Source organism: Lemur catta, chromosome X (assembly GCF_020740605.2).
Source record: "Lemur catta isolate mLemCat1 chromosome X, mLemCat1.pri, whole genome shotgun sequence".
NCBI lineage: Eukaryota > Metazoa > Chordata > Mammalia > Primates > Lemuridae > Lemur > Lemur catta.
The window spans coordinates 4537486-4557483 of NC_059155.1; the positions used below are offsets into that span (position 1 = coordinate 4537486).

The 19998-nt window shown below is 39.7% G+C and overlaps 1 protein-coding gene across 1 annotated transcript; it reads left to right on the top strand.

Annotated features, from left to right (window-relative positions):
* The first annotated feature begins 1618 nt into the window (after positions 1 to 1618).
* Positions 1619 to 11199, top strand: VMA21 (vacuolar ATPase assembly factor VMA21). Its single transcript, XM_045537946.1, has 3 exons — positions 1619 to 1786; positions 6640 to 6749; positions 7337 to 11199. Exons 1-3 carry the CDS (start codon positions 1734 to 1736, stop codon positions 7477 to 7479), a joined length of 306 nt encoding a protein of 101 aa, XP_045393902.1. The 5' UTR covers positions 1619 to 1733; the 3' UTR covers positions 7480 to 11199.
* Positions 11200 to 19998: the final 8799 nt, after the last annotated feature.

Here is a 19998-nt window from a genome sequence, read left to right on the forward strand (position 1 = left end):
AATATACTATGGCTTATTTTATTTTAGTAATAATCTGTATACAATATTTTCCTATGAGATAACCAGGATAAACTCATTGTGATATAATTTATGTCAAAATCAAAGAAAGGTGATGTTTTAAGTAGCTTTAGATGCCTTATACAAGTAAACACATTCATTAGGTTTTCAAAAATATTAAAGATTGTCCTCAGAACCACCATTACTACATTTATGGGTCCCTAGTGGTTCAAAGACCCCATTGTGGGTTGATTAGCTAGAGCAGGGGTCCACAAACTTTTCCTGTGAAAGAGCCAGATGGTAAACATTTTGGACTTTACAGAGCAGTACCTCTGTCACAACTACTCAATGCTGCCTTGTGGATAATACAAACCAACGAGCATGGCTGGTTTCCAAAATTTTACTTATGGACATTGAAATTTGAATTTCATATAATTTTCCTGTGTCATGAGGTATTATTCTTTTGACTTTTTCAACCATTTAAAATTGGAAAAAACATTCTTAGCTCACAGGCTGTAAATAAACAGGTGGCAGGCTGTATGTATTTGGTTGGCCGGCCACAGTCTGTCTGCCTACCCCAGAGCTAGATTGATTCTCTCTAGTTCTGCCTCTAGTTCTTATATTAGGTGGTTCTTACTCACCTAATGAAGTCCAGAGAGGGATTATTAAGTTTGAACTAAAACCCAGGCTTCCTGCTGCCCAGTCCATTGCCCTTTCCACGGCTCTAAGCTGCTGGTTTAGTCATGATTTCAGAAGTGGTCTTTGTATCCTTGTGGTGCAGAAAATAGATGTGTGGTCAGTGGCCCTTTCCAGGCGTTGACCATGTAAGGGCTGTCCTCTTATTAGCAGCCAGTGGCAACCTAATTTTGTCAAGCCTGGCCCCAGGCTTACGCACCCTTTTCATTTATACCTCTCTCAGATTGCGCAGGCCCCGGAGGCCCATCTGTCCTTACTATTTGAGTCCCTGTTGTCTCATTGGCGGCTTTTTGAGCAGCTGCAAAATATGTTTTTAACTTTTAAGTGGAAGTTGGGGTCACCGGCAACGGGCCTGGAACAGTCACTCTCAGCAAGGGCTTTTTCAACTCTGACATTCTGTAATTTTATGGAATTGGGTGAGTGTTACACTAACTCCTCCCAGCTTCCAACGGCTGGACTGCCTTCCACTGCGGGCAGTAATTAATGAGGCATTTGTTTACTGGTGGAATAACGTGCATTGCTTTTTTGTGTTCTTGTTGTCGTCGTAATCTGCTCAGTTGCCTAGCACCACTGCCGTCTGCCCGGTAGTCCTTCCTCACCGCTCATCTGCTTGGGTACCCTCGCAGCCCCAGCTCGGCGACGGGGACCCAGACGAAGACAAGAGAGGCTCAAGCGAGTTCAGGGGGCGGCGGCTACGCTGCCCGGCCAGCAGAACTATGTTGCGCGGCAAGTCCCGGCTCAACGTGGAATGGCTGGGCTGCTCGCCCGGCCTGCTCCTCGAGCACAGGCAGCTCCTGGCAGGGCGCACGCCGCGGAGCCCCCGCCGGTAAGTCACGTGAGTGTTCACCCGGCACCCGCGCTTGCGCGGGCCTCTGCTCTGCGTCGCCGCGCTGTGCCGCGCCTGCGTACTGCGGCCCGCCTCCCGGCGCTCACCGGCACTTCCGGCGCGGTGCGTCTCGAACTGTAGCCCGCCCGGCCTACTGAGCGCGGCCGCCGAGTCCAGCCCGCCGCCGAGCGCCTGCTGCCGGCCCGGCGACCCCATGGAACGCCTAGATAAAGCGGCGCTGAACGCGCTGCAGCCGCCTGAGTTCAGGTAGCCCTGAGCGGGGCCCAGTCCGCGAAGCGGGCTGGCTCCAGCCTGGAGCGGGGCATGAGGGAAGGCCCTAGCTGAAGAGGGTGGGCGTGGAGTCCGGCTGCGGGGTGGGGGAGAGGGAAAGCGGATTGGGGCCTGCGGCGTCTGTACGCCCGGCCCCGACCTGACCTTTCACTTGGGAAAAAGGAATCCGGGGTCATGGGGGATAGGTCAGTGGGCCTTCAGCTCATGCTCCTATCCTAGCACTTCCTCTCAGCTGTCGTTTATATTGTGATCTTGCTGTCTGCAATCTCCCCATTGCAGGGTGAGCTTTCTGAGGACAGAAACCTGGCCTCCATCTCCTGTTCTCTATGGGGCCTGCATGATTGGGGCTTAATAAAAGTCTGTTGTATGAATGAATGAATGTAAAGGAATAGTCCCCTGGTGTGGAACTGCTTCACTTGGTGAATTAGTCAGTAGGATGGGGCCTGGTGGCTGAGCAAAAGGAATCTGTGAGAGGGCAGGTGGCTCTGACTCACCTGAGCAGGCAACAGAGTAGTGAGGGAGTTACCTTAACATTCATTGAGATCTACTATGTGCCAGGCTTAGTGTAGGTGCTTTACATATATTATCTTAATTCTTAATTTCTCTAACTGCTTAGTTTCCTGATTTTATTGATTCAGGGTAAGTGACTTGCCCAAGATCACAGAATTAGACCACAAAATTAGTAAGCATTGAAGCTGGCATTTGAGCAAACTCACTGACTCCAAAACCGGTGATTTTTGGAGACGTGTGATCTTTTTTTCTCCCCCACAATGTCAGTGTGTTTTTTTTTAAAAAAAATTACTATTCACTTATGAAGATACCAACAAATATTTTTATTAGATACACTTAGAATACACTATAGCCCTCCTAGACTGATTCTAGTTTCCTAATGTAATATGCAATGAAATCTTGGCAGTGAAAGAAAGAATTCTGTTTTAAGTTTTGTTTGCCACAAAAGGGAATGTGGTAGGCTCTATCTGCTCAATGTTTGCTGCAGAAGTTTGTATGAAGTGGGGAAATTCTAGGAGGTATTATGAGTGGGGGCACAGTAAGGTTCATCTTGAACTTTTTCCTTTGTATGAGGACAACTTTAATTCTGGCCTTTCTCATTCCTCATTTCTAACAAGTCTGCTCAGTAACACCCAATCAGAGATACGTGGAAGAAATCAATTGAATAACATCAGTTACTTTATTTTGGAATAAACCACTGATTCTACCCAAGCTGCCTTGTGCCAGCAGAACCAACAGCTGCTGTGCCTGGAAGCCAAGGAAAAAATATGTCCTATAAACATTAGAGGAAGTTTGCTAGTTTTTAAAAGTTTGTTCACTTAATTTTGACTTTGTACTTAGTTCCATAGTAATGAAATCACATAGTAATGAGGAAAGTAGTCAGATTTTTGAAGTTTGAGGTAAAGAGAGAAGTGAGATGAAATTGAAGGTCAGCTACAAATTGTTAAGGTATGCTGTGTATAGATTGCCTTGGAGCTAGAAATTAACATGTAGAAAAGGTTATGTTGGGGTGGTGGGATTGCAAGTGATTTTGTTTAATTTAAAACATTTTATGGTGTTATATCATCTTTTCAATAATAAACTTTTTAAAAGCCAGGCCAGATATGCAAAAGAGATAATCTAAAAAACAAAATAATCAGTTAACCTTCCCTTTCTCTAGATTCTCCAAACTTTGTTCATCTGTCAAGTTAGATAATCTGAAAGTTGCATACCTAAAGTTGCATACTTTTACTCACCATAGAAACACCATAGGTCAAGTGTTTTTCTTTAGGGTCCACAAAAGAGGTGGCCAAATAGTGACTGTTTTTGTATTTTTTGTAGATCCTTTACTGCATACAATCACATTCTTCATGAAGATTACACAATAAATTCCTCTAAAAATTTACTATGAGGAAACCGCTTAAGGGAGATTTTGTATATTAGATGAGAGTTTTATAGCTCAGTAATAAGTGAGATATGTTAAAAGATTCATGTACCAAGTGAAAATATTAGAACTTGTTTTTACACTAATAAGCATTTCATTACTCACACATGTGCAAGACATGTAATCAAAAAACAGATGTGGTTAGTTATATCTAATATGTTACATGTCCTATCCAGTGTTTGTGGGGGGGGCATTGTACAAGTCTTTTTAAAAATAAATTTTATTGTGTATATTTGAAATTCACAACATGATGTTATGGAATACATATAGATAGTAAAGCAGATTAACATCGATCATCTCACATAGTTGTGTATGTGTGTACGCGAGTGTGTGTGTGTGTGTGTGTGTGTGACTAGAGCAGTTAAATCTACTTATGTAACAAAAATCCCTAATACAATACAATTTTATTACCTATAGTCCTCTTGTTGTATGTTAGAACTCTAAACTTGTTCATCTTACATATCTGCTACTTTGTACCCTTTGACCCTACTTCTCCCCATTTCCTTCTCCTCCTCCCCATGGTTCTCTATTCCTGTATATTTGCTTTTTTTTTTTTTTTTTTAGATTCCACATATAATTGAGATCATGCAGTATTTGTCTTTCTGTGTCTGGCTTGTTTCATTTAGCATAATATCCTCCAGGTCCATCCATGTTGTGGCAAATGGCAGGTGTCCTTTTTTAAGGCCAAATAATATTTCACTGTATATATACATATCACAGTTTTTTTATTTTGTGGAAACACTTAGGTTTCCATATCTTGGCTATTGTGAATAATGGGTTCAGTGAACATGGAAGCACAGATTATCTTTATGAGATGGTGGTCTCATTTCCTTTGGGTATATACCCAGAAAAGGGATTGCTGGGATGTATCTTTAGGAACCTCCGTACTGTTTTCCATAATGGCTGCACCAATCTATATTCCCACTCTCAGTGTAGTCGGGTTCCTCTTTCTCCACACCCTCACCAACATTTGTGATCTCTTTGATAATAGCCATCCTACCAGGTGTGGGGTAGTATCTCATAGTTTCCCTGATGATTAGTAATGTTGAGCACCTTTTTGTATATCTCTTGGCCATTTTTATGTCTTTGGAGAAATGCCTTCTTAGGTGCTTTGCCCATTCTTTAATTGAGTGTTTTTTCTGCTGTTGAATTAATCTGGGGATCAGATGGGTGGTTTGCAAATATTTTTTTCTAGTCTGTAATTTGCCTTTTCATATGGTTGACTGTTTCTTTTGCTGTGCAAAAGCTTTTTAGTTTAATGCAGTCCCATTTACTTATTTTTGCTTTTGTAGCCTGAGCTTTTGTTGTGATACTGAAAAAAATCATTGCCAACCTCAGTGTGAAGGAGCTTTCCCCTTATGTTCTTTTCTAGTTTTATGCCTTAAAACTTTGTCTTTATGTTATAGTTATTTTATCCATTTTGAGTTGATTTTTGTGTGTGGTGTAAGATAAGAGTCCAATTTCAGTCTTTTGTATGTAGAGATCCAATTTTCCCTGCACCATTTTTTGAAGAAACTATCCTTTCCCCATTGTGTCCTCTTGGTACCCTTGTCAAAAATGAGTTAACCATACATGTTTGCATTTATTTCTGGGCTCTCTGTTTCACTGGTATGCGTTTTTATGCCAATACCATACAGTTTGATTACTATAACTTTATAATATGATTTTAAATCAGGAAGTGTGATGCAAATACAGATAATTTTACTTCTTCCTTCCCAATTTGGATGCCTTTTATTTTTTTTCTTGTCTCATTTATCTTGTTATTGCTTCTAGTACTATGTTGAATAGAAATGGTGAGAGTGAGTATCTCTGCCTTCTACCAGATCTTGGTGGAAAAGCTTTCCATTGTTTCCCATTGAATATGACATTAGCTGTGGGTTTTTCATAAGGGGCTGTTATTATGTTGACAAACCTACCTTTATGTGTAAACGGTTAGGAGTTTTTATCAGGAAAGAATGCTGAACTTTGTCAAATGCTTTTTCTGTATTAAATGAGATGATCATGTGTTTTTTATCTTTCATTCTATTAATGTGATGTATCACATTAATTTGCATAGGTAAAACAAGCCTTGTATGCCAGGGATAAATCCCACTTGGTCATAATATATAATCTTTTTGATGTGTTGTTGAATTCAGTTTGAAAGTATTTTATTGATGATTGTTGCACCAATATTCATCAGAGAGACTGGCCTATAGTTTTCTTGCTGTGTCTTTGGCTTAGGTATGAACGTGATGCTGGCCTTGTAAAATGTGTGTGGGAGTATTGCTTCTAGCTCTATTTTTTCCTGGTGACAGAAGCTCCAGTTCCAGTGGGAGGGGTGCACTGGTTCTCCCGCTGGCCAGGTTGGTCTCCTCCCGGCCATGCTAACGGAGCGGAGGCATCCGCTGCCAGAAGCTCCGTGGATGGTGTTGGAGGCTTCCCTTGACAGAGCCCGGATTCCAACGGGGAAAGGCGCGTTGGTTAATCTGCAGGTCTTCCCCATTGGTCCAGTGTCTGGTGCCTGGTCGGCTCTAGGACCAGTGCGGCCGCTGTTTCCTTGGACCAAAGCTCGGATTCTAACATCTGGGGCACCAGATTCGTTCTTCCACCCAGCATGTTGGCTCAGCTTGTCTGCTTATGGGAATGCTGTGACGCTGTCTCTCACACTGGATTTGAATGGGTCTCTCAAAGATGGTGATATATTCCCCATGTTTCAGCTGAACAAATTCCAACTGCCCACAACAGGATCTGGAGGATCTTTGGATTATGACTCCCTGCCTCTGATCTTCCTCCTTTGACCTCTGCTTCCAGGGGGCACGTTATCCAGCATCTGTGGCAGTTTATAGTGTTAGGAACCTAAGAGTGTTTGCCTGTGGCTATGCTGGTTCTGATTTTATCTTTGTTTACTTTATTCCAGAAATGAAAGTTCATTAGCATCTACCCTGAAGACGCTGCTGTTCTTCACAGCTTTAATGATCACTGTTCCTATTGGGTTATATTTCACAACTAAATCTTATATATTTGAAGGTAATCCTAGACCCATAAAACAAGACATTTTCTCCTTACCAATTAAAGGTTTTGTGCTTTTATGACCTCTCTATATCTGTAAACTGGGCATTCTTAATTTTTTTTCTTTTGTCTGTTTTGCTTTTCAAAAGTCACATTGCTCATAATGAGCCTTTATGAAATGAGCTTTTCCATCATTTGTTTCAGCTTGACATCTTATTTGTTTATGGTTTTCTGTGAAATAGCTTGTAGATTCTTTCTCTTTCTCTTAGTATCTCTTTGAGAGCAGGGGTTGGCTGACATGGGAGGAGGAATTTGGGGGAATGGACTTTTAGTGTCATATAATGGAAGGAAAAGAAAATGAAGTCCCTTTTTGTTGTTAAAGTCCTTAGATGAAGTTATAATTATGGTTTTGTTTAAAATAACGTTCTTAGTATATAGAAGATACTCAGATCTTGTAATGAATACTTAGTTCATTTCCAAAATATTACTTTTTAATTGCCTGACTAGTTTAAGAAATATACAGCTAACAAAAATTATTATGCTTTGTTTTTTTGTTCTTTGGTAAATTTTGGAATAAAATGGAAACTGTTTTTTTGTCTTGATAGGCGCCCTTGGGATGTCCAATAGGGACAGCTATTTTTACGCTGCTATCGTTGCAGTGGTTGCAGTCCATGTGGTGCTGGCCCTCTTTGTGTACGTGGCTTGGAATGAAGGCTCACGACAGTGGCGTGAAGGCAAACAGGATTAAAGTGAACATCACCTTTTGATAGCATTAAATTGATCTTTTTAAAATGGTAAATGCTGAGGGTGGGGGACACTGATGATTTGATAAAGTTGAAAAGGCCTTAAGGAGTCACATTTGAGTAGTGTAAATTTTGATCCTTCTAATACAATAGTTTGTATAATTGATTTTAACTGTGTGAGTCTCATTTGCAAATGAGAATTTGGAAAAGTTAAATTAGTTACAAATGAATATATTAGTTACACATCATTCTGGAAAGAATTTAATTATCTTACAACAAAAAATGTTTTATAGCATTTTGACTGATAGTTGCTTTTGGGTTTTGCTCCTCTGACTATATTAATATGTACACAGTGAAGCAAATCTAAACTTCATTTTATGCTGGCACACTTTCCCTAGCTATCATGAAAATACCAGGTCCTTGGGTTTAGGGTTTTAATTTCTATGGAAAGTCGCTTAAATTGTGGACACTGGAATTAATCTGAATGTCACTAAGGAATTTCACATAAAGTGTAATCCCTAGTCAGTAGAAATCTTTCATTACATTATTTTATGGGAACACTTGGCTAAATCACACCCATTCATGTAAAAAGACTTTGATTTACTGAAGGATCTAGAGAGCAAAGCAAAGAGCTTGCTGCTCGGGGCACTCAGCCTGCTTCTTAAAGTCCCCTTGCAGGCCAGCTTTATGCTTTTCAGGCCAACTTTTTAATGATATGCTTTGCTCCCTCATTCAACATTGAAGTTAGGCTTCAATTACAAGGTTTGGGGAAGCTCCATTTACAATGTTTTTTCCTACAGTTTTTTTTTTATTATGGTGTGTATGATAGTGTATACATTTAAATGTGTTCATTTTTGCATATGTTGGGAGTATAAACAATCTTAAAAATGGATTATTTTTATCACCCAAGAAGTATTCTCCTTGGGATTTCTGGTCTAGTGGTCTTTTTAAGTCAGAGCTAAGTTTTATACACACACACACACACACACACACAGAGATAGGTAATTTTTGAGGCCCTTTCTGATGGAAAAATTAAAAACCCCTGATTTTATGTGAGTATACTTAGTCTGTGTTCTTTCTAGCCATCTGGCACTATTTGTGTAATCTAAAAACACTACCCCCTACAAATATTTGTTTTTTTAATTATAAAACCATAATATATGTTCTTTTTAAAAAACTATAAAATTACATAATCAAACAGGAAGAAAATTAAAATTCCCCATAATGTTGCCACCTGAAGATAGCCACTATTTTGGTTTATATCATGTATGCATCTTTGAAAGCCATTTCTAATGTTAGTTTGATACACACTAAAAATTTACTCCTTTAAAATTCAAATTTCCTGTTACTGATAATTCTAATACAATGGCCCTTGCTGAAGTGTTTGCCATTACTGATTTTTTTGTTCACCTTTATTATTTTTTATATTGTGGAACTGGACTAAAGGAATAGAGAGATGATTAGGCCTAAAAGTCAAGTAGACATTTGTATTTATTTAATTGTTGAGAAAAAAAATCAGGATGATTATTATAGGACTGTTTTTAATTCTTGCTTATAGTTAAATGTTGTCTACAGTTTAAATGTCTTTAAGTAGTTATTTTAAATGTAAAAGGTGGTTTGTTTGATAAAGACTACAACTTTGGTATAATGTTGAGTCTGAAATATTGTGTGATAGATTTCTAGATGATCCCCTCTTAAGGTGCCCTGTTGGATTTAGAATTGTCCACCTAATTTCTTTTTATATAATGCCAAGGTGTTTCTTGTACTTTTGGGATCTTAGTGCTATTTGTAAAATATTAATGTCCAGTGTTGGATTATTTTGTTTGGTTTCAGATACTTGCTGAATAGGTAATGATATGGATATTTTCAGCAGTATTTAAACCAGGGATACATGCAGAAGCAGTTGTAATTTCCTCTTGGAAATAGTACCAAGTGTTTGAAAGTTAAAATTTAATGCTAGGTTGATATTTAGGATTATTTCAAAATAGGCTTGTTTTCAAAGCAGTTTTTTCCTAGGTTTTAAAACTGTAAGCTCACTTGTTTGCTGGTGTTCTTAACTATGGTAAATAACATACAGTATTTGACAGATAGATATATTTTTCAAGATGCCTCACTTATTTCCTCTTGCACAGTGTATGTACTTCAAAATGTATAGAAATGAAAGCGACAGATGAGCCCTTATAAATGTTTTAAGGTAGGAATATGTTCACTATTGTTTGAAAACTGATTGTAAGAATAACCTCAATTAGGAAGTGTAACTTGAAGTATCCGTCCAAGCTACTGATTTAACCCTATTTACTGTAACATGTTACCTTTCTCACCTCCCATTTTGCCTCCCAGAATTTAATCCTTTTTCCCTGTTGTGCTGAAAAATGAAAAGTCTGCTATAGAATGCATCTGATGTCATTAGGTCTTCAAATGGATACCATTTCACATATAACGGTAGAATTTGGTTTTGAGTTGTTAGTGAAGAAACTTAAACCTGTCATTAAAGAGTCCCTGTGTCTCATGGGAATCTAACAAATACCTTGTAGTGATTAGAATGTTTTCATCACATGTATCTCATTGGTTTTGCCAAAAGAAGCAACTAATTGACTTGTTTGGTATTTATTTTCCATTTTCATATAAATTTTATATATATAGTAAGAATACCCAAGGAGTAAGTTATACCCAAAGAAAGATTAAACCTGAGGTACATGAAACAAAGGATTTAAATCCTGTTTTAAATCTATCCTGTTTTAAACCTATCTAGTGTGTAGTTTTTGTCTTAGACAAGTTTGTGTTTATTGTTTAATTTATACTCACGTGAAGTTGTAAACTATTGTTAGGCCCATTTGATAAATGGTTCAGCTATGGCACAGAATTTATCACTTGTCTTAGGTTAGTGGCAGGTTTCTCTGCTGTCAAGCACCCTGTGTTGTCCACCAGAATAGTACAGCTATTAATTCAGACTGTACTCCTATGTTTAAGATAATTTTTATAAGAGCTGGGCTGAGGTAGTACATTAATAAGTGGACAAGATTCCTTTTTTCCTTTTTCAGGGGGAAAGAGTAACCTTAAAAAACATTATTTTCAGGGACTTTGGGAACCTAACAATAAATAAATATTACACATAATCTATGAATAGCTTAACCCTTTTATATATTCCTTAAAATAGTTGGGAATTCCTTGACATCACTCCTGGCCACACTTTTCTTGCCTGTGTTATTGCTACGTGTCCTTCAAAGTAATATCTGCATTCCTTTTAAGATGTTCTATAAGTCATATTTGTCAGTTACACAAAGTAGTCTTCCTTTTTCCCATGTTCAGTGAAATCTCATTGAACAGTAATAATAGCAATAGCTAACAACATCTGCACAGCACCTTACGGTTTGCAAAGAACGTTCACACATTCTCATTTGAGTTTTGCATAGTGAACCTGTTACGAGATGTCTCTTGATGTCGATGCTAAAAGTGTTAGAATCTTTAAATCACTAGAGTCATTGAATATGATGTAGTATTGAGTAGTGCACTGACTAGGGGGAGGATTTAGATGTGCTGCATTTTAAGCCGTTTGTAATTATCAAAATGGGGGCGTGCATTCTTTAGCCACTTGAATCAGATTTACTTTTGTAAATGATGCTTTTGTAACCGTTATCTGGATGGATTTTGTATTCATTATATTCTAGCCTGTAATTTGTATAAATTTATCATCTGTTGTCATTAAAAAAGTGTCTGTAATTCCACTTTGATGTGTCCTGATTCAATTAATAAGTTTTATTAATGTCTCTGTTTTCAAAAAATTGTTTGTTTATAACATGTACAATACATACACAGCTTGTTTTCTTAGATTTGTTGGTCTGCCTCTCTGTTTGTACCATGTAGATTATATAAAGAGCTGTATAGGCTTTTATATAGTCAATGTAGACCAGAGATACTCAGACTGGTTGGGTGTGTGTGTGTGGGGTGCCAAGACTGGAAAGCCCGGTTATACTCCATATGGGGTGGGCCCATCAGAATTGGGTGACAGTGGGGATGAGAGAGCTCCATGCCCTGTAGCTTTTTTTAAAAAATTCCTTTAGGAGTGAATGGGCTTTAAATACTACTAAAGGAGAGTTGAGAAATACTTGTGGTTAATTAATTAAAGATGGAGGTAAATAATTCCTGGCAATGTCCAGCATGCTGCCCTCTCATGACCAACACCCTGCATCCTCTGTCCTCTAATCACCTATTGATTGCACTCACTCCAGCTCCTTTTTGTTGTCTGAGGACTCCAGCTAGTTCTTATTAATAAATACTATCCCCTTCCAAAAAACATGTGAGACATCTTAGTATCAAAAAGTACAGATTATGAGATGTCCAGGGAACTCAGGACACAGGTAATAGCATTGCAGAAACCACAGAACAGTGATTCTGAAAGTTGACTGGAATGCCCTTATTAATAAGTTGACTTATTAAAACCCACAGATTGCCCACATCTAACCCAGACCTTCTGAATCAGAATCTTTGGGATGGGGCCTGGAAATCTTGAACAGGTAGTGATCTGATATGCAGCTGGAATGAGAACCACTGCTACAGATTTAGAATTGTGCCTCTACATGTGTGTTTTGAATGCTGGACTTGAAGATATTTGTGCAAAGCCTGAAATAAGCACACACTTTATTAGGCAAAGGTAGAATCCTGTATAATGTTACATTGGAGGCGCAATTTAAAGTAAGACCTTTGCTCTATCCCTGGCAATCCATATTGACTTTGCTTCAGTGTTAATGAATTATGTTGAATGAAAATTTTTAGTACAAGGAACAACCACTTAGAAACAACTGAGGTGCATAGAAATGGCTACCGCTGCTCCTGTGATGCCTTTCCCTTATTTGGTATCCTCACTGCTGTGGTCTTTGGAGATAAGTAAAACCTAACAGGAGTTTATGTGAGTCTGTGGTTTCGAAAGTAAAGGAAGTAATGGAGAAAACCAGAAATGATTTCCTAGGCCTATCTGTTCCATTAATAGTCTGACTCCACTGCCCCTAATACCTTTCCTCTCACTGCTTACATGTCTGTACTTCCTTTCACATATGCCATGCTGTTGTGCCCATTAAAGAGGCATTGAAGGTAACCCTTTTGGAAAATGCAGGATGCAGGTGGAGAGCAGTTGTTCACATCCTGGCAACCCAGTTGATACTTCCCTCCAAAGGAGCATTCAGTTGCCCTGAAGCAATGGATATTATAAATTATACACCCTGTATCTCTATGCTTCTCACCACCTTCACTGTTCCCACCTGGGGCCAAACCAGCTTCACTCCTCATCTAGAGCCTCTCAGTGGCTTCTGATGCTCTTCTTGCTCCTGTAGTCGTTTTGCCGCAAGGTCGCTAGAAGTTTCCTTTGAAAATATTAGATCAAACATGCCATGCCCTCTGCTCAGAATCCTCCAGTAGCTCCCCATCTCACTCAGAGGAAGAGTGTAGGCCACTCCATACGTGGCCTACAAGCCAGGCCACTTACCTTTGTTTCATTTCTATCTCCCTTGCTCAACATTCACCAGCCTGCTGGGCTGCTTTGTGTCCCCCAAACCTCCCACGCTACCTCCCACACTCACTCCCATTAACTGTTTCCTCTTCCTCAGATCCTCCCATGGCTGCCTCTTTTTGCTCCTTCAGGTCTCAATTCTCATGTCACCTCCTCAGGCCTCTGCCAACCTAATGTAAAGTAGTGAGTCCCCCATCACTATCACAACACTTAATGCTGGACAAAATTATCTTACTTGTTTATTATCCACTTCTACTAAGATGTAAGCGTGGGAGGGTAGGTGCTTTATCTTATTCACCACCGAATCCTTGGTGCCTTGCACTTGTCTTGGTAAGGATGTTCTTGATCAACTGCAAATAATAGAAAATGCAATTTCAACTGGCTTAAACAGAAAAGATCAGAGGTGGGGCTAATCCATAGACATGGTTTAATTAGGTTCCTGCTTCATTGTGATTCTCTGCACCTTCTCAGTGTGTTGGCAACATCCTCAGGCTTCTCTCCCTCATGGTGACAAAATGGCTGCAGCCATTCTGGGCCTCCAGGCAGCATTCCACAGATAATCATTCAACTACTGAACAAACCTCTTGGGCTTTACTCTGGACTAACTCAGGTCAATGCCTACCTGTGAAATAGTCAGTTAGGCCAGGCAATGCCAAGCATTGGTGGACAAGTGACCAGTCCTGAACCAGTCACTTGGGGATTATACAGGTTAACATAGGCCAATCAGTGCCCACACCTGAGGGGTGGGTTTGATGCTGGTGAGGCTGGCAACAATGTTTGCTGCAGGGTTCAACAGATTTGTTAAATGAGTAAGTCCATATACAGTATATACATATATGTGAATATATGTTAATAGATGTAGATATGGATATAGATATGGATGCAGACAAATATGTAAATATGAATGGAGGGATGGGAGTCATGACCTTTGGAGCATGGAAGAAATGTCAGTGTCAGGACAGGGCAGGGTCTGGGGGTGGGGCCATCCTCCAAAGGACCTTATGCCAGCTCCTAGTAAATGGGAAGATACTGACAGGCCCCCTGTACTAAATTTTGTCAGCTCTACCTTAGGAAGAAGCAGTGGTTGGAGCATCATTAAATATTTTCTGCCATCTGTATCTGTGGCCCTCTGTTCCCAGGACTCTGCACTTTGCTCTGAAGCCCTAAAAGACAGCCCCTTTCTCAACCAACCCCACCCCACCCCTCACCACTGCATGTGCAGTTTTTTTGCACACAAGCAAAGCAGCAGGGCAGCTAGATGTGCTCTTCGTGGATGTGGTGGTGCCAGGATTTTCCCATTTAGTGAGGTGTCAAAGATGCTCACGACATGTCCTGCAGATGTGGGTCTGGGAAGACCCACCAGTTCTCTTCCTCTTGCTCCGTTGCTGAAATTCTGCAATTATCAGCAATGCTACCACATTCTGACCTATTAATATGCACATAAACAAGAAGAATTAGAGTAGAAACAGAATCTGATTTTCTCAGCTATGTGTAAACTATAAAAATACACATTTTGAAGAAAAACATGTGTTGTATAGTCAGATTTTGTTGCTTTAAAATATTCACAATAGAAAATGAAATTTGGGGGGCTGTGAAAAATGAAGTCTCTTCACATTTCTATATTCCATTTCTTTCACAACAATCTTATGTAGGACAGGCCAAGAGCACCACACATTTTTTTTCCTGGTATTGCTGCTGCTTCTAGCTAGAGATAGTCCTCATCCTCCACGCTACTCACCTTCCCTCCAACCCACCCAGACCAACTAGAATTAAGATAAAAAGTGGGAAATGAGTGGGAAATGAATGGAAAGCTCAGTAAAATGGAAAAAGCAAGAACGGTTAAACCAGTTCTTTCAAATGACTTGGGCAAAGGGTCTGAAGGGGACTGCCACCTTTGGTAGGAAGAATTCTAAGATGACCCCAAGATTCCTACTCCCTATCTGTCTCTTCCTCTTGAATACTGGCAGAACCTGTGAACAGGATGGGACAGTAGCTTCCTTGGTTAGATGACTGTATGAGCTTCCTGTGGCTGCTGTAACAAAGTACCATGCACTAGGGGGCTTAAACAGCAGAAATGTGTTGTCTCCCAGTTCTGGAGGCTAGAAGTCTAAGGTCAAGGTGTCGGTAATGTTGGTTCCTTCTGAGGCCTCTCTCTTGGCCTTGTAGATGGCTGTCTTCTCTCTCTGTCTTCACATGGTCTTCCCTCTGTGCATTTTTGTGTCGTCATCTCTTCTAGGGCCCACCCTAATGACCTCATTTTACCTCATTTTACTTCAATTACCTCTTTAAAAGCCCTGTCTCCTGATACAGTCACATTCTGAGGTACTGGGGGTTAGGACTTCAAGGTATGAATTTGGGAGGGAGGGTGCAAAATTCAGTCCATAACAGTTATGTTGTGTGGTAGGCAGAATAATGACCCCTCAAAATGTCCATCTCAGTCCTTGGAACCTGTGAATACACTACTTGATCTGGCAAGCAAGTATTAAGGTTGCAGATGGAAAAGGCTGCTCTTCAGCTCATTTTAAGACAGGGAGAGTATCCTGAATTTTTTTAGTGGGCCCAGTGTTACTTATCACAAGGCTCTTGTGGTAGACTGTTGAAGAAATGGTACCCCAAGGATATATTCACTTATTAATTCCTAAAACTTATGAATATTACGTTATATGGCAAAAGACTGAATATTACTTTATATGACATCAACGTAAACCTACACTGACAAATCTTTATCACCCAAATTTCATAGTGTACATTAGGTAGTGTTCACTTTTGGTGTTGTACCTTCTGTGGGTTTGCACAAATATATGATGATATGTCTCCAACGTTATAGTATCATACAAAATAGTTTCACTGCCCTAAAAATCTGTCTTCCACTTGTACATTCCTACCTCCCTCCATATCCCTGGTAACCACTGATATTTCTACTATCTCAGGAAAAGGCAGAAAATTTTACCTTTTCCAGAATGTTATATAGTTGGAATCATACAGTATGTAGTCTTTTCAGGCTGGCTTCTTTCACTTAGTAATATACATTTAAACTTCCTCCATGTCTTTCCATGGCTTGATAGCTCATTTCTTTTTATTGCTGAATACTATTCCATTGTGTAGATGTACCACTGTTTATCCTTTCACCTATGAAGGACATCTTGGTTGCTGTCCAATTTTGGTGATTATGAATAAAGCTAGTATAAACATTCATGTGCAGGTTCTTGTGTGGACATAAGTTTTCAGCTCATTTGAATAAATACCAAGGAGCAAGGTTGCTGGATATTGTGGTAAGGAAGTACGTTGAGTTTTGTAAAAAAGCCCCAAACTGTCTTCCAAAGTGGCTATACCAGTTTGCATTCATACCAGCAGTAAATGAGAGTTCCTGTTGCTCCACATCCTCAACAGCATGTGCTGGTGTTGTCAGTGTTTTGGATTGTGGCCATTCTAATAGGTGTGTAGTGGTATCTCATTGTTGTTTTGATTTATAATTCCCTGATGATACACGATGTTGAGCATCTTTTCATGTGCTTATTTCCATCTATATATCTTCTTTGGTGAGGTGTTTGGCACATTTAAATAACAAATATTTTAATAAAGATCAAAAACATAACAAACTTTTCAAATCTTTTTTTTTTAAGTCATCTCGTTTTGGCTACTACTTCCCTTTACAAGTAATAAGACATGTTTTGTAAAATCTGAAATTAAAACTAAATATATGAATCAAGAATGTCTGATGTTTGGGAAGCACATTGGTTAAGGGGATGAAGGACCTGGGTTCTGGTCTCCTTTTCTAAGTGTGGGATCTTTTAAGAAAGTCACTTTCCTTTCTGTATCTCAGTGTCTTCTATGAAGTAAAGGGAAGGGCTAAGATAATTTCTAAAGTTCTTGCAACTCTGGGTTTCTTTTGGTTTTGTGTTTTATGTCAGTCACTAGAGTGACCACCATCAACATACATCTGAGACCTTTGATTGCCTCGTGATAAATTTAATATTATTATCTTGAAAATTTTCCATATTTCTTGTCTGTGCTGAAATGAAGAGCTTTGAATTAGGTTGAAACCTAGCAACCAGCTCTCCTGAAATACCTCATTGAATGTGTTGTTTGTAGAGAGTATCAGGAGAGAGTATAGATGGCAAAAATGGTAACCACGCTTCACTGTTAATTTCATTTGGTGACTCATCTGCTCTGTCATCCAAAGGTGGCATTGATCTAAATTGTGACCTTTTCTTCTATCTCATATCATTAAAATAATGCCAGTAAAAGGGCAGTGACTCACCACTGGAGCAGATTCTTCTTGAGAAAATTAGCGGTGCATTGCCATGGAAAGCTTGGGCAAAGGGTCTTTTATTAGCTTCACCTGGTGAGCAAGCAGCATCCTTTGCCCAGCTCATTAAGTGCCTCTTCTATAATAGGTCCTGTGGATTCAATCTAGCCTGACTATGTTATTTTGTTGAGTCTCTCCCATTTTGGCCGTCCTTCAGGTTTGAATGCACAAAGTAATTTTCCACTGAATCAGTTGTTAATCCTCATTGCCTGCATAATTTGAAGGGGCTTAGGGGGCTTGTTTTGCACTCTGGAACAGTCTTCATATGTAGTTTATGGATACAAGTCCCCCTATGGACATCTTAATTGTATGTCTTCACTTGTCGAAGTAGATACTCTGAATCACAGAAATGTTGAAATTATTGTTTTCTAGTTACCAAATGAGCACATCACAGGGAAGAAAAATCTAGGCCTTTGGGTCTTAAGAATAAGGCCTAGTAATTATACACAGTTTGCTTATTATTTCAGCATGCCCTGTATGTCATGGCAATATTTAATAAGAATAATAATTTTCACTTGTGTTTATTTAATCTACATTTCTCTAGCCTACCAAATTCTAGAAGGCACTGGATGTAAATGCTTGTATTTCCTTTGTAAAATGCTAATATAGCATTATGTGTACTTGAAAACTTGATAAATATTTCACACAGTTGGAAATAACCATCTCAAGATCCTCTAGTCTCACTCTTCATTGTAAAGATGAGGCCTAGAGGGCAGAAGTAGCTTGCTGAAAGTCACACATCAAGTCATGAAAAAGCCGAGATGACAACTCAGTTCTCCATCTCCCAGACCAGCCCTCTTGGTATCTCAGGAGCCCCTTGGCATTAGAGTTCCTGTGGATAATGTTGAGTGTTCAAGAGAATGTTACATGATACTCTCTGTCATCTGCTTAAGAAGTGTACAGTATATTTAAAAACAGTGCTATTTCGAATGGTCCCAGTGTATAAGCATTTGGATTTAAAGGGGATAAATTAAGATATTTAAAAAATTTCCTTATATGGCCCTTCTTGGTCCCTAATACATGACATGGCTTTAGACTTGTGCTTATAAGTCAGTAAGATTGATTTCCATAGAGACTCAAGAAATTTAATGTCATAACTTCATGCAACACCACATATGGACTTCTGCTGTGGCATAAAGTACTAAGAAACTCTCTTCCCCAAAGTTGGCAGAAACAAAATCACTAATGTATAATCACTGGAATGGATCCTTCTGGTGAATAAGGAGCCAATTATCACTTTTTGGAGGTAACATTAATTCTTGGCTCCCTGGGCTTGGTTACCAGTTACTGTCCAGTCATCCTTTTTATAAATTCATTTCCAAGCAGATATGGATTTTCTTTTCTCTAGAAGTTTACATACTTTTATAAGAAGCCTGCCTGAACTAAAGGTAAATAACTAAGTTGACTATTTATGTTTCAGAATAGTTTTAAATGAATTTTAAGAAAATTTAGGGAAATACAATAATTGGCTGAATCACCAAACTAATGTGAAGTTTCAGAGGCTGTATATAAATAGTAGTACTTACTGGTTTCATATATCCACGGGGAGTAGTCAACTAGGTTGTATTCTGGCAATCTCATCCCAGTCTGTGTAATTCTTGAGTTCATTTTTCTGAGGCTGATGCTGTAGAGATCAGACTTTTTTATTCATTCATCCAGATCTTAATTATCAAACATTTAGTGAGTACATTCCATGTGCCAAATGTTGTGGACAGAGAGGCATGAAGGACATGGTGCCTAAACACAAATACCTCCTAGACTGGAGAGGGGAAGTGGCAAGGAAATAGGGGCACTCCCTTTTTCAAGGTGTTCCAGTAGATGTCTGCAAGTGGGGGCCTCACAGGAGTCAATTCCCTTGGGGTCATGGAAGTTTGCTACAGGCTTTATGGGTGACATGGCACCTGGCACGGGAGAAAGCAAAGGGGTTGGCAGTGGCAGTCGGGGAAGGTCTGGAGCTGGGACACAGAGCAGAGCAGGGAGTGTGTCATTGGGGTAGGAAAGGGTGAGAGGGACTGGGGCTGGGGCAGTGGCAGGGTGAGGACACAAAGGGCCTTGGGAGTGCTGTGCTTGGATAGAAGGGAAGGAAGTTCAATGTGGCTGGAGCAAAGCTACAGGGCTACAAGGGTGGAGAGGCTGGGGACAGAAGCACAGGGCTAGGGAAAAAGAGATTACACAAGAGGGAGCCAGGGAAAGGTGTTCAGCAGGACAGGCACATGATCAAACCTGTGTTATCAGAAAGCTTCCTTACCTACAGTGGGAAGAAGTGACAGGATACGGTGGTTATTTCCACTATTTTGCCAATACTGGGCTGCAGTGAACATTGTCCTTAGGCACATGGGAAACCACAGAAAAACAACCAGCTTCCCCTGACTCCCTTCAGTTGGGGATCAGTGGGATGAATTGTGACTTATTCATGTGGCTTTTTGCCATTCACAATTCACAAAAGGAAAGGAACCAGTTCTAAGTGTATCAACGTAAATAATATTGAGGGGGTGAAAGCAAGTTGAAAACCAGGCTATGTGCAGTGCGATACCTTTTACGCAAAGTTTAAAAGCACAAAACAACAGAGTGTATGGTTTATGGATGCATGAGTGCATGGAAGGGTACATAGCTACCTCAAGGGTGCATGTGCCTCTGTTGGGGCAGGGAGAGGGAGTTGGGTATGGCCTCTAGGTATTTAGTGAGGCTTTATTTCTTTAAAACAATAAGATA

Bases quoted from the DNA above. Each gene is read 5' to 3' on its own strand.
- VMA21 (XM_045537946.1), top strand. From the start codon at position 1,734: ATGGAACGCCTAGATAAAGCGGCGCTGAACGCGCTGCAGCCGCCTGAG. The intron at 1,787-6,639 runs GTAGCCCTGAGC...ACTTTATTCCAG, and splicing joins CTGCAGCCGCCTGAGTTCAG to AAATGAAAGTTCATTAGCAT. The intron at 6,750-7,336 runs GTAATCCTAGAC...TTGTCTTGATAG, and splicing joins TAAATCTTATATATTTGAAG to GCGCCCTTGGGATGTCCAAT.